Consider the following 13209-nt stretch of genomic DNA (forward strand, 5'->3'; position numbering starts at 1 on the left):
ACACCCTTGAGGATGCTTGATTTGTGGAAATGGGACCCTGCCTATGTTTGCCATGACATGTTGATTGCCAGGGAGCTGAGACGTTTAAATGGAAGTTGTTGGTGCTTAGGACTGAGAAGTTCAGGGATGGTCTTGGTTTTAGGCTCTGCTGGATCCAGATGCTCAAATGATGTCATAAGGAAGCCATCTCTCTCCACCTTTTTGGCTGGACTTTCCTCTGAACTCTAGTCTCAGGTAGATCTCTCCCCGCGTGGTGGCAAGATGACTGCCAGAAGCCCCACGCTCATCCATATCTACCGGCAACCTCAGCAGAAAGAGGACTTCCCCTTTTCAATATTCCAGCAAAAGTTCCAAGATTGAGTCTGATTAATTGCCCCTCCCTGAACTGATTCATTATGACCAGGGGAACTGAATACTCTGCTGACCAGGCCAAGATCAGATATCCACCCCTCACGTATGAAATTAATTTTTGTAATGTATTTTATTTAACTGAACATTTTCAAAATATTATCATTTGTTCAATATTAAAATGACTAATGACTTTTTTATTCATATTAAACTGGAGTTTGCAGTACGTATTTTACACTTATAGCCATCTCCATTTGGACTAGCCCTGTTTCAAGTGTTCGACAGCCACTAGCCACATTGGATGGGCAACTCTAAAGATTCATTTTAGCATAAGTAGAATGAAATGGAATGGAACACAGTAGAATAGAACAGAATAGAATAGAAAAAAGGGTAACTTGGAACATGCAGGGGAAGAAAATCTCTGTTCCTATGGCTCTGGAGCCCTGTAAGGGAACATCTGAAAGAAGTTGTATCTTCCTGGAGAGAGGTACAGATGTAGGCAATGGAGAAGGAAGTGCCATGAGGAAGGGCTGTAGGGACTCAAGGAGAGGATGCCCAGATGAAACACAGTACTCAGAATCAGGGAGAGAAATGTGGGTATCTCAGTGGATGCCACAGAGAAGAGATGCCCTGACCCAGGATTGGTTGAGAGGAGGACACCACGGTGGAAGCCAGCTCCGACAGAAGACAGCTCAGACCAGACCTCTCCCTGACGTCCACCCTCCTCCTTCCTTTGGGACTTAGGGAAAAGGAAAAAGACATGAGACCATGAATTGACTGAGAAAGATCTGATTTTTTTTTTAATCTTAAAAGAGATAAGAAAAGATAGCACTTTTTTTTTTTTTGAAGTATAGTTGTTTACAATGTTGTGTTAGTTTCAGGTGTAGAGCAAATGAACTTATATACAAAACAGAAATAGACCCACAGACATGGAAAACAAACTTATGGTTAACAAAGGGGAAGGGGAGGGGGAGGAAAGATCTGATTCGACTGAGTGTACCCAGCATTGACTGGTTTGTGGAGGGAGTCTCAAAAAAGAAATTGTTTGGATATAAAAAATAAAATTTTATACACTGCATATCAGAGCTTATTGGCCTGAAAATACCATTCCCAAAACAAAGCCTCAAAAACCCTGTGCATTCAGGAAATAGAGCCAATACTCCTTTCCCCTCCAGGGAGGGAAGTTTGGCAGTCATCCTCAACTAGCCAGAGGATTTTGCCTTCCCAGGGGATATCTGGCAATATCTGGAGGCGTTTTTGGTGGTCACAGCAGGGAGGGGGGGGCTGTTTTGGGTGGAGGCCAGGGGTGGTGCTCTCCACCCTACCGTGCACAGGAGAGCCTCCACCAGTAAGGGTTACCCAGCCCCCAGCGCCAGCAGTGCTGAGGCCGAGGAACCCTGGACTGAGCCAGTCTGAGATTCTTGAGACGTGTGTAGAGAGAGGAAAAGCAAGTCTGTGTTGGACTAAGCCAGTCATAAAAGGGAAGCCAGGCCCCGGGTCAGCACATAACGTAGTTTCTATGGCGCTGCGGTAACTGAGCCTTGTCTCAAAGTAGTGAGTCCCAGGATAAACAGTAGGCTGAGCCAGGCCCAACAGCTGAGGGCCCGTAGGCTTCTGTTCTCTTTCCCTCCTCCCCCTCCTCCCCCTCCTCCCCCTCCTCCTCCTCCTCCCCCTCCTCCCCCTCGTCCTCTCCTTCCCCTCCTCCTCCTTCTCCTTTGCCTCTTCCCTCTACCCTAACACTCTCCTCAGAGGAAGTCCCCCCCGCTCAGGTGGGAACTGAGGCAGATAAACTGAGGTGATAAATGGCTACCAAGGCTTCTCATCCCTCTGCGCTCTTAGCCCGTCCAGAGGCAGAGGCCTCGGCTGCAAGACCTCGGCTGCAAGTCCCCAGCTGCTGGCATTTTGTTTCCCCACTGCAGCGGGTACCCAGGGAGCAGCTGTGGAGAATGAGTCAGGCTGGACAGTTTAACTGGCTTCTTCTCTCACTCTGAGCCTCACTCACACTTTGTCCTCCTCTAGAACAGGGCCACTCCACTGTTGTTTAAGAGTCACCTGGAGAGCTGGTTCATGCCCAGACTCCTGGGCTGGCCTTCAGAGATTCTGAATCAGCAGGTCTGGGGTCCAGGGTGTCCAACACTTCCCAGTTTGCCTGGGATTTCCCCAGGTTTAGCACCGGCAGCCCTGCATCCCAGCAAACACTGATGGCTGGTCACTCTAGGTAGGGCCCAAGATTTTGCATTTCTAAGAGTCTCCCAGGTGATGCTGATGCTTCCACATTCCGCCACGCTCTGCCATGCAACGCCGGCCCACCGCACAAGGCCTAGGGATTTCACTTGTGCTCCCAGGTCTAGCGCAAATTAAATCGTCTTCAGAAAGGGTTCCCAGGAATCCCTGTTCTCCCGCTCCCCCAACTCAGCAGCAATCATGGTAACATCTCACACTGCAATGTGATGGGATGTACTGGTTTGTTTTTTGTTTTTGTTTTTGTTTTTTTGTCTTTTCTTCTGCTGACATACTTCAAGTCTCCTTCGGGACAGGAATCACATTTTCACATCTTTCCCACTGTTATGGGAATCCATGACTCCAAACATATGGAAGATAATAAAGAGATTTGTTGAATAAACACAGCTAACATTTATTGAATGCTAACCAGGCACCAGGAACTGTGCTAAGCACTTTATACAGCTTAACTCGTGTCATCCTCACAATGGCCCTGTGTGGCAGGTGCTGTTATTTTCCCCATTTTACAGATGAGGAAGCTAAGGTACGGAAAAGGTACATGACATGGTCACAGAACTGGAAGGTGATAGAACTAGGATTCTAACTCCAATCTGATGTCAGAGCCCACAGTCTTACCCACTACACTATGCTACTTACAACAAAGAAATGAAAACAGAAGTGGATCTGGTGCAGGAATCATTACTATTTATTTATTTAGAATATATCTCACTTTTTCATTGGAGTCCATGTGCCTGAACTGTGTTTGTGTGTTCAAAATAGATTCACATTGTCTTTCTGGGAATAATGCTGGGCTGTTTAAATTTTTTTTTTTAATTAATTAATTAATTAATTATTTTTGGCTGTGTTGGGTCTTCGTTTCTGTGCGAGGGCTTTCTCTACTTGTGGCAAGTGGGGGCCACTCTTCATCGCGGTGCGCGGGCCTCTCACTATCGCGGCCTGTCTTGTTGCGGAGCACAGGCTCCAGACGCGCAGGCTCAGTAGTTGAGGCTCACGGGCCTAGTTGCTCCGCGGCATATGGGATCTTCCCAGACCAGGGCTCGAACCCGCGTCCCCTGCATTGGCAGGCAGATTCTCAACCACTGCGCCACCAGGGAAGCCCTGGGCTGTTTAATTTTAACTTTGAATCTGCACTGAACACTGATTCACCATTGTTTATAGCAATTTTTCGGTCCAAGAAAAAGTAGATGTTCTGAGCGAAAGAAATGTTTGTCATCCCTTTGAGAGATACTGTCCACCATTCTATGGAAATCCAGTCTCATCCCTGGGGATTATAAGGGACTAATAAGGCTTCTGGTTCCATTGATGAGCACATGACCCAGACCTGGCCTATCAGAGCACTCCATCTCCTTAATCACAGAGATTGGTTTAGAAGTGTGCACATGACCCAAGCCTGGCCAATGAGAACAATCCATCCTTTAAACACAGAGATTGGTTCAGAGGATGCTAAACCAAATCCTTCCTGAAATTTCCCTGAGCCATCTGAAAGTCTAAGTTCCCATTTGTCTAGAATAACAAGCTTGAAAATATGAAATAACCTAGGGCCACTGGTGGCCATCTTTGCAGATATGGAACATCTCTACCTGAGTACGACACCAACATAGACAGAATGTGAGCCAAGAGATGGAGAGAAAGAGAATCTTCCTCCCATGATTTGAACCCCTGAATCCAGATACCCAGTTACTGGGTCAATAAATTTCCTTGACTGTTTAAGCCAGGTAGATTGGATTTCTATCTCTTGCAACCAAAAGAATCATGACTAATGTATCTGACCCATGAAAAAGTAAAAGGTGGGTATTAGTGGGTAGGAAAAATTGAATACCTTGATTTCTATTAATAATTATTTTATAGCACCCTAATATTTCAATGCTTACTTTATTACCTTCTGTAAGAAAGACTAATGGTAAATGGCCATCAGATTCTGCCTACTTTGTCACAAGAATAGGCTGAACATAGACCAGGAAGTAATCAATATAAATGAGCAAATAGGTCTTTTTAGAGTTGGCATGGGGATTGTGTTTTGGTTTGACTTTCTACCAAATTTTCTTTCTTGATTACTACTACTTAAGGATCTGTGGTCAGATAGGTTTTTTAAAAATGCATGTGTTAGTTAATTTTTAGATGTGGCAAATTTACAGAATTTTCTGAATATGTAGAAGAATTAAACCTCTCCTGAACCAGTTCTTATAACAAGCTGTCTCTCTTTAGTATGGTGTCAGTTGATTTTTTTAATTTAAATTAAGGTTTTATTAAAGTTGTTTCTGAAGATTATATTTCATCCTTAGTCTTCCTTATCTGATTTTGCTTTAGTGTTTAAGAACCTTTCTTCACTTATTAAATCCTTTGCCATGAAAGAGCACCACATAACTTATATCAGTATCAAACTGAATAATTCCTTTATGGAAGTGAGGAAAATCCACAAAAGATTCATAAAATCCAAGTGAGCCAAAGCTTCCTTACACATATCATCTGCAAGCCAATGATGTCTTTTTACTTTACCATCAAGATGAAAATAATTAAGAGCACTGAAATAATTTTCTTATTTCTCCAGTCTAAAAATGTAGATTTCCTCGTTATGGTTAAAACAGACACGCACAAAAAACAGAAGCTGAAAGGAAAATAAGTTCACTGTGATTGATTAGCTTACAATTTTTTTTTATAGTCAAGCACCGCTTAACCAGTCTTTCCCTTCCCCTAGACTTTAGGCAACTATAAAAACATATGAAAAACAATGTGTATAATAAAAGGCAATAAAAATAAATATTTGGGGGCCTACTGTAATATGCAACTTGCACATTTCATTTAATCCTCGCAATATTTTGAAATTATAACCATTTTACAAACATGGAAGCAGGCTCAGAAGAGTGAAGTGACTAGGCTGGGAATTACGTTCAAGGTGATGCCTACTAAGCATATGCTCTATTATGCTGCGCTGGCTCCTGAAAGCCCTTCAACTTTTTGAGATTCTCACTGTTATAGCGCCGTCTTCTATATTTATACTTTTAAGTCTGCAAAACTACTGAATAATAGAAGAATCTAAAGTTATTCTCAGTCTACTTGTTAAAACAGGAGGTTGCAAGGAATATTTAAAAACTCTTCAAGTAATCAGAACATTCCACACCTAAAATTATGGTTATTCTAATTTACTGGTAATGATAGCTAGTGATCCAAGAATATATAGGAAATCATAATTGGCTCATTTTCTTTTCATCACTATTTGTCAATCTCAAAGGAATGAAGGCAAAAAAAGACAAATTCTTTTTGTGAAATCTGACTGCTCATTATATTTACAGTGTAAACTCAGTGGAATGTCAAAAGAGGTTCTGGTTTTAAAATCTGGTTTTAAAATCTCACCATCAGTCTTTTGCTTGCATCTTAGAAGCATGTTATTTGTTTTTTTTAAGTGTCTAAATCTGGTGGAGCTGGTAGGACCCATTGGGGGATGGCTTTGCTGATACATGTTTGTGTAGTATGCTAGAACTATCTATGACGTCTAAGAGGATAACTTTCACCATCCCACAGAATGGGGTCATAGAGTTCTGGTAGAAATGGAATTATTTTATGGGTAAGTAACTTAAACCTAAACCTCAGCAATCTGGACACCTAACAACATTTAATTGTCTGCTGGGGAAATATTTGCATGTTTGTTATAAAACTGTTGAAAGTTTTAGTTTAACTTAAATGACTTAAGTTAATAGATAGTTGTTTCTTACTTAAGTTCTCACTGAAATTGAGTTTACTAGTTTTAGAGTTTTTTTTTTCTTTGAGTCCAGTCCTAAAAAGACTATGTTTTCATACTTCAGAAGAAGCTGAAAGGGTGAGATTAGATCATCATTAAGGCTGCTTCTAACGTTAAAATATCCATATGACCTCCTTTCTAATGTACAATTGATTGATATATATATATGTAATTCATTCACTAACTCATTTATTGAATAAATTTCTTACAGAACACTATCTATAAGCAAGACTGAAATAAAAAATATACACATAGGCTCATTAACTCTAGGAGGTCAATACATAAAAGGGGAGCTAGATGTTTACACATGTGACATAAGACAGACACAAAAACTGGGAAATAAAGCTTGTCAATGTAAGAGAGGTAGTGAATTGTGAGTACCCCATCCCACCCCAAAAAACACCCCCAAACCCAGCATAACTAATGAGGAATCATGGGAACCTAACATTTTTTTATCCTGACCACCTCCCCACGTAATCTAATAAAGGATCATAAGGTTAATGTGACAAAGTGGCAGAGGATTTAAGGGCTGGTGGAAAGAGAAGTTGTGGGTAAATTACCTATATAGACCAATTTAGGTCATTAGCTGTTGGTGCTGCCTCAATTTCCCTGAAACGATTATATACCTAGGGAGGCTGAAAATAATTTGAAGATAATTCAACAAAGAAAGCACAAGGTTTCTTGGCCATACTTGCTTGAAAGGGACCTGATATCTTGATTTCTTGCTAGTCCCTGCCTTCCAAGCCTTGCCTTGTAAATGGGATTTGAAAAGGGACAATGAGTGTGTATATGAAGTCTATCTGGCAGGAACTACAAGGACAAAAGATGGCTAAAAGAAAAATAAAATAAAAACGGGAAGTCTGAAAATCTATGTGCATAAAAATCAACCCAAATGATTTAAATGCATACAACTATAAAGCTTTATCATTTAAGTACCCAAATGTTAAACCAATCCCTACCATCTCCTTTTCCCACAAATACAAGATTCTATACAATTCCTATTACAGGGACCATTAGTAATGAACATTTAGTTAAAAATAAACATATACTCATTTCCACCTTTAAGAAAGATTTTGGATTGAAAGTCATCAGAGTACCAATTTAAAAATAATTTTCTTAAACATATTTTGATAAGACCATAGGAACACTTGTCACATTGCTCAAATGCCCAATGACAAGACTTCTGATGAGACCAAACAGGTCACACAAAATCAACAGAGTATCTTAGAAATAAAGCCAATATGACTAAATCCAAGACAGATCACATGAAGTACCTCATGTACAATACGAACCTAGTTTAATAAATAAAGGAATCACAGGTGACTGCACTCTGGGAGAACATTCAGTTCCTCTGGGCCCATTCATAGTCGTCTCTGAGACCCTACCGCCACTTCCACCTGGGCGAGTCTAATGGCGCGGCCATGAAGCTTGTAGCCATCCTGCCTTACTGATGCCACAGTGCCAGGCTGTACCCCAACACCAGCTGGCACATGACAGATGAGTTCATGCTCATGAGGGTCATATTTGTCACCAGTGGGTGTCAGCTTCTCCAGGCCATGTTTGGCAAACACACTTTTCAGCTTTGTTTCTAAAAATGACAAGTCTCGGAAGATCTTCTCCAGAGTGAGCTTCTGGTCTCCAGGCTCTGTTTCTTCAGAAATACACTCTGTAGTCTTCTCCAAAATGTCCGCCACCTCCACCGAATCCTTACAGAAACTCTGAATTCCAAATATTTTGGCATCTTCTACACACCTCTGGGTTCGCCTTCTTATATTTTCACCATCAGTTACAGCTCTCTGGTATCTCACTGTGAAATCCTGTACTTCCTTCTCCAGTTTAACAGCTTTTAGCTTTAAGGCTCGTTCTGCAAGAGAGGGCCCAAGTTCATCAGGAGGGTCCTCAGAATTGCAGTCTTCACCCGCGGTCCTCTGGGTGACAGTGCTGAAAGGATGCAGTCATCCCCTGCCATCTGACGTGGCACTTGAGGCCAAGAGAGACTGCATCCACCACCGGACAGCCCACAGGGACCGTGGACCGTGGGACCACCGTGGTGGCTGTGTTCCCCAACTCGGCTGACCTGTCAGTTGATTATTAAAAGCCAACTTGTCAGAAAAATCTGTACTTGTATCAAGATTACATCCTTGAACCCAAAGAAATACAAACAACAAGTATATTGCTAATAAGGCCAGTCATCCTAGCACTGGCACTGTAGAATGTAGAGAGCGAAGGAATCCTGGTAAATGACTACATAAACTAAAAGACTTCTCTTCAGTCCGCGTGTTGTTTGTTTCTGTTTGGATGATTTATTTAAGAGTGACATGGTTTCCCTCCGGCCATTGTCTTTGTTTTCTTTGGCTCTTTAATCATTATGTGTGCCATGCACCACCTAGGACTCCGAAGTCATTAATTGCCTCATAAGCAACTAGTTCCGAATGACCTGCTTGCCAGTGCAAACATGTCTGACAGGTTTAGTGACCACCCAACTCGCATATAAGGGGCTGAACCAGCCAGGCACAGGCTCTTCTTCAGGGGTACACACACAACCAAGTCCAGGGTTATTTCTGATTTGAAATCCTGACTTGGACTGCAAGGCTATCTTCCAAACTACCCTGACAAATGCCGTCAGTCAATTCATGCCTTCTTCCGTTCTTGCACAGGTGTTTATTGGGGTCTACAGCTGATGAGTAAGACTCATTCTCTTTCTTGAGGAACTTCTAGTCTGCAGGGAGACAGGTCTATTGCTATATTTACAACATACCCTAAAAGTACTTAGATGTGGACCACAGGCTTCAGGACCACAAAAGAGGGGAGCTCTTTAGGAGAGAGAATATTTTCTCTGTTATAAATATTTTCTTAATGAGTACACTAGTGTTTACCTCCCTTTCTTGGACATAGTCCTAATTCAGGATACTTCTAAATAAAACTAAAAATTATTTTCTACTAATAAGGACCTACTGTGTAGCACAGGGAACTCTACTCAATACTCTGTAATGGCCTATATGGGAAAAGAATCTAAAAAAAGAGTGGATATATGTATATGTATAACTGATCCACTTTGCTGTACACCTGAAACTAACACAACATTGTAAATCAACTATACTCCAAAAAAATCTTTTTCAATTAATTTATAGCTCTATGTGCTATCTAACTTTAATATGACTAAAATTTTCCCTACTTTCCATTTGGAAATTGTTGTAATGTAGAAAAAATTTGAAAGAATTCTATAATGAACCCCTGTAAATGCTTCACCGAGATTCACCCATTGTGAACATTTCCCCCATGTTTGTTTTATCTTCTCTCACTCTCTCAAAATATATATTTGCTAAACTACTTGAAAATAAGTTGCAGTTATCATGGCACTTCTCCCCTAAATAATTCAACCAATGTTGCCTGAGAATTAGGACATTTTCCTACAAAAACCCTATATGATTATCTCACCTAAGAAATTTAACAATGCCATAATATAATTTAATGTACAATGCACATTCAATTTTACCCAGTTGTCTCAAAAATATATTTTATAGCTTTTAAAAAATATCTAAGATATAATCAAGTCTTATGCACTGCCATTGGTTTTTATCTTCTTAGTCTCTAATCTAGAGCCGTCCTCCTGCCTTTTGTTGTTTTTCATGCTATTGAATTTTTGACAAGTTCAGGTCGCTTGTAGAATATCCCACAGCTTCAATTTATCTGAGGTTCTTCATTATTTGATTCTAGTTTAAAAATATTGGCAAGAACACTACAGGTCATTTGGGTAGTTCTCATTTCATTACATTAGGAGGTATGCAGTGGGAATACGATTTAAATTTTAAACTCATACATTTAAAACAAACCAAAAACAGGAAAACAGTTGATTTCTTTTTTGACTGATGAGAAGATCCTGTGATTTAAGGCCTTACAATTAAAAGTGTGGTCAGCAGGCTTTCTTAGAAATTAAAAGCCCCAGGCCCCTCCCCAGATCTATTGAATCAAAATTTGCATTTTAACAAGATCCCCAGGTGATTCGTATGCACGTTAAAGTGTGAGAAGGACCAATTTAAGACATTAACTAGAGGACGCGCATCTGGCATACTGGCTTTATCCAAATCAAAGATTTATTTGTGGCAGACACTCTTAGGACATAATATCCATTTCTTCTTTTTCCTAATTAACAGGAAAAAATTGTACCTAGCTAAAAAGCTACATTTTCAATCTCTCCTGAAGTTCGAAGTTGCCATGTGACACAGTTCTGGCCAATGAGAGGGAAATGAAATTCCCTGGGGGAAGGTTTTAGAAAACAGCTTGGATGCACCTGGCACGCACAGTTTGTTCTTCCCCTTCTTTCTTCCCGGTTCAGGGATAGGAAAGTAGAGGTGGAAATGCTACTGGTGACCCTGAAGCTTCAAACCGCAGGCTAAGGATGGCTGCGTGGCAAGAGCCTTGAGGAGCCCTGGTCTGCCTACCTCCGCGCCTCTTTCACGCAGGTAAAATGAAGCCTCTGGTTTAAGTCACTGTTTAATTTAATTTCCTGTTATTCATAGTCAAACTGAATCCCTAACTGATAACGCTGTTTGAAGAATTTCTTTTTTTTTTTTTAATAAATTTATTTATTTTATTTATTTATTTTTGGCCGCGTTGGGTCTTTGCTGCTGCGCGTGGGCTCTCCCTAGCTGCGGCAGCGGGGGCCACTCTTCATAGCGGTTCGCAGGCTTCTCATTGCGGTGGCTTCTCTTGTTGCGGAGCACGGACTCTGGGCCCGCGGGCTTCAGTAACTGTGGCACGTGGGCTCTAGAGCGCAGGCTCAGTAGTTGTGGCGCACGGGCTTAGTTGCTCTGCGGCATGTGGGACCTTCCCGGACTAGGGCTCGAACCTGTGTCCCCTGAATTGGCAGGCGGATTCTTAACCACTGCGCCACCAGGGAAGCCCTAAAGAATTTCTTGATGGGAGATTTTGAGGAACCGCTGGTGGATAGAGTCGCAGAGAGGTGGATTCTTTGTCGTTTTTTTGGTTTGTTTTTGGTTTTGTCCATAAAGAGAGACTGAAATGTGAAATGTATTCCCTTCCCGTTTGTGAAGGAACAGCTAGGCCTCCTCCAGAGGACTGTCATTAGGGAGACAGATTTATGCTGCAAGAGCGTTTTCATTGAAATTTTGGTTCCACGGATAGGCAGTAATACACACATTTTACTGCATGTGAAGACTATCTCCTACTAACAGAAAAGGTATGAACCAAGGACTTGCCTTGCCCTATGTTGCAAAAGTTTTTCCTCCTCATGTGACAGTCTAGTCCCCTTTGGTGACTCACTCACTATCTCTGTTAATTTCCTTCGACTTTACCGTGGAAAAGGAAATGTATGTGTGTGTATGTGCGTGCATGTGTTCATTATGGCGTATGCCTTTACAAATTGTTACGCATCTCGTTCCAAAAATACTTTGAGATAGTTTACATCTCAGCTTTCATCACCATTTAGGACTGACCTTTGCCCAGAAGAATATTTAATCTCTAGTACTTGGCTTCTTGTACGCCAGGTATAATTCATTCCTGCCTGGATGTAACGAGTTCTCACTCCATCTTTGAAACCCCTCCCCCACCCCATAACCTATTGGTAAGTCCTTGCACTCAGTAGAAGAGTTAAATATTTGTTGAATGAATCTATTTGTTAAACATTTATTAAGCACTCTATTTGCAAGGACTGCATCTGGCCACAGAGGTTGGCAAACTTTTCTATAAAGGGCCAGATAGTAAATATTTTGGCTTCATGAGTCAAGAGACAAAAGTGAGCATATTACCAAGGTAATATTACCTTTATTTGACCATTTAAAATGTAACCATTTAAAAATGTAAAAACTACCTTGCTTTACGCCGTATACAAAACGTAACTCAAAATCAAAGACTTAAATGTAAGAGCTAAAACTATAATATTTTTATGAGACTGATGCCCTACGTACTGCGTTAACAAGGCACCTTAAAACTATAATATTTTTAGAAGAAAACATAGGTGTACCACTTCATGACTCTGGATTAAGCAATGGTCTTTTAGATATAATACCAAAAAGCAAGAACAACAGAAGAAAAAAATAGATGACTTAGATTTCACCAAAATTAAAAATTTTCATGCATCAAAGGAAATTATTAAGAAAGTAAAAAGGCAGTCTATGGAGTGGAAGAAAGTGTTTGCAAATCATATGTCTGATAAGTGTTTAATACCCAGAATATATAAAGAACTCCTGCAAGTCAACACAAAAAGGCAAATAACCCAATTAGGATTTTTAAATGGGAAAAGGACTTGAATAGACATTTCTCTAAAGAAGATATACAAAAGTTTGAAAAAATGCTCAACATCATTAATCATTAGGAAAATGCAAATCAAAACCATAATGACATACCCCTTCACATCTACTAAGCTAGGTATAATTTTTTAAGGGAATATAAGTGTTGGCAAGGACATGGAGAAATTGAAACCCTCATGCCTTGCTGGTAGACTGTAAAATGGAGCAACCTCTGTGGAAGACAGATTAGCGATTCCTCAAAAAGTGAAACAAAGAATTGCCTTACGATCCAGCAATTTCAGTCCTATGACCCGATTCCTAACTGATATGTAAACACTTTCCAAAGCCGTTTCAGGCTCATTCATCTCCTTTGATTCTTCTAACACCTGAGGTTTGGTGGCAGAGTGAGGGCTGGAACCAATCTCCCGCATCCTTACTAGGCACTCTTGTTGTGTTGTCCAGCCTCATGAAGGGGGCCGCTCAGTACACAGTAGGCTTTGCTATGGAAACAAATGTGTCGGGCCTTGGCTAAAGTCAAGGACACTCTCAGTGCTGGAAGGAGTTTCTTCATGATACAGCCAAATGCCGAGGACCGGATCCAGAGAAAATAAATGAACAGGAAAGGCTGTTATGCAT

At 41.0% G+C, this 13209-nt stretch overlaps 1 protein-coding gene across 1 annotated transcript; it reads right to left on the bottom strand.

Annotated features, from left to right (window-relative positions):
- Positions 1-7686: 7686 nt before the first annotated feature.
- Positions 7687-13004, bottom strand: LOC118896377 (grpE protein homolog 2, mitochondrial-like). The gene is given in 2 exon segments (XM_036854152.1): positions 7687-8465; positions 12860-13004. Coding segments are annotated over 2 exon segments (924 nt in total).
- Positions 13005-13209: the final 205 nt, after the last annotated feature.

Source organism: Balaenoptera musculus, chromosome 6 (assembly GCF_009873245.2).
Source record: "Balaenoptera musculus isolate JJ_BM4_2016_0621 chromosome 6, mBalMus1.pri.v3, whole genome shotgun sequence".
In the NCBI taxonomy this organism is placed as follows: domain Eukaryota; kingdom Metazoa; phylum Chordata; class Mammalia; order Artiodactyla; family Balaenopteridae; genus Balaenoptera; species Balaenoptera musculus.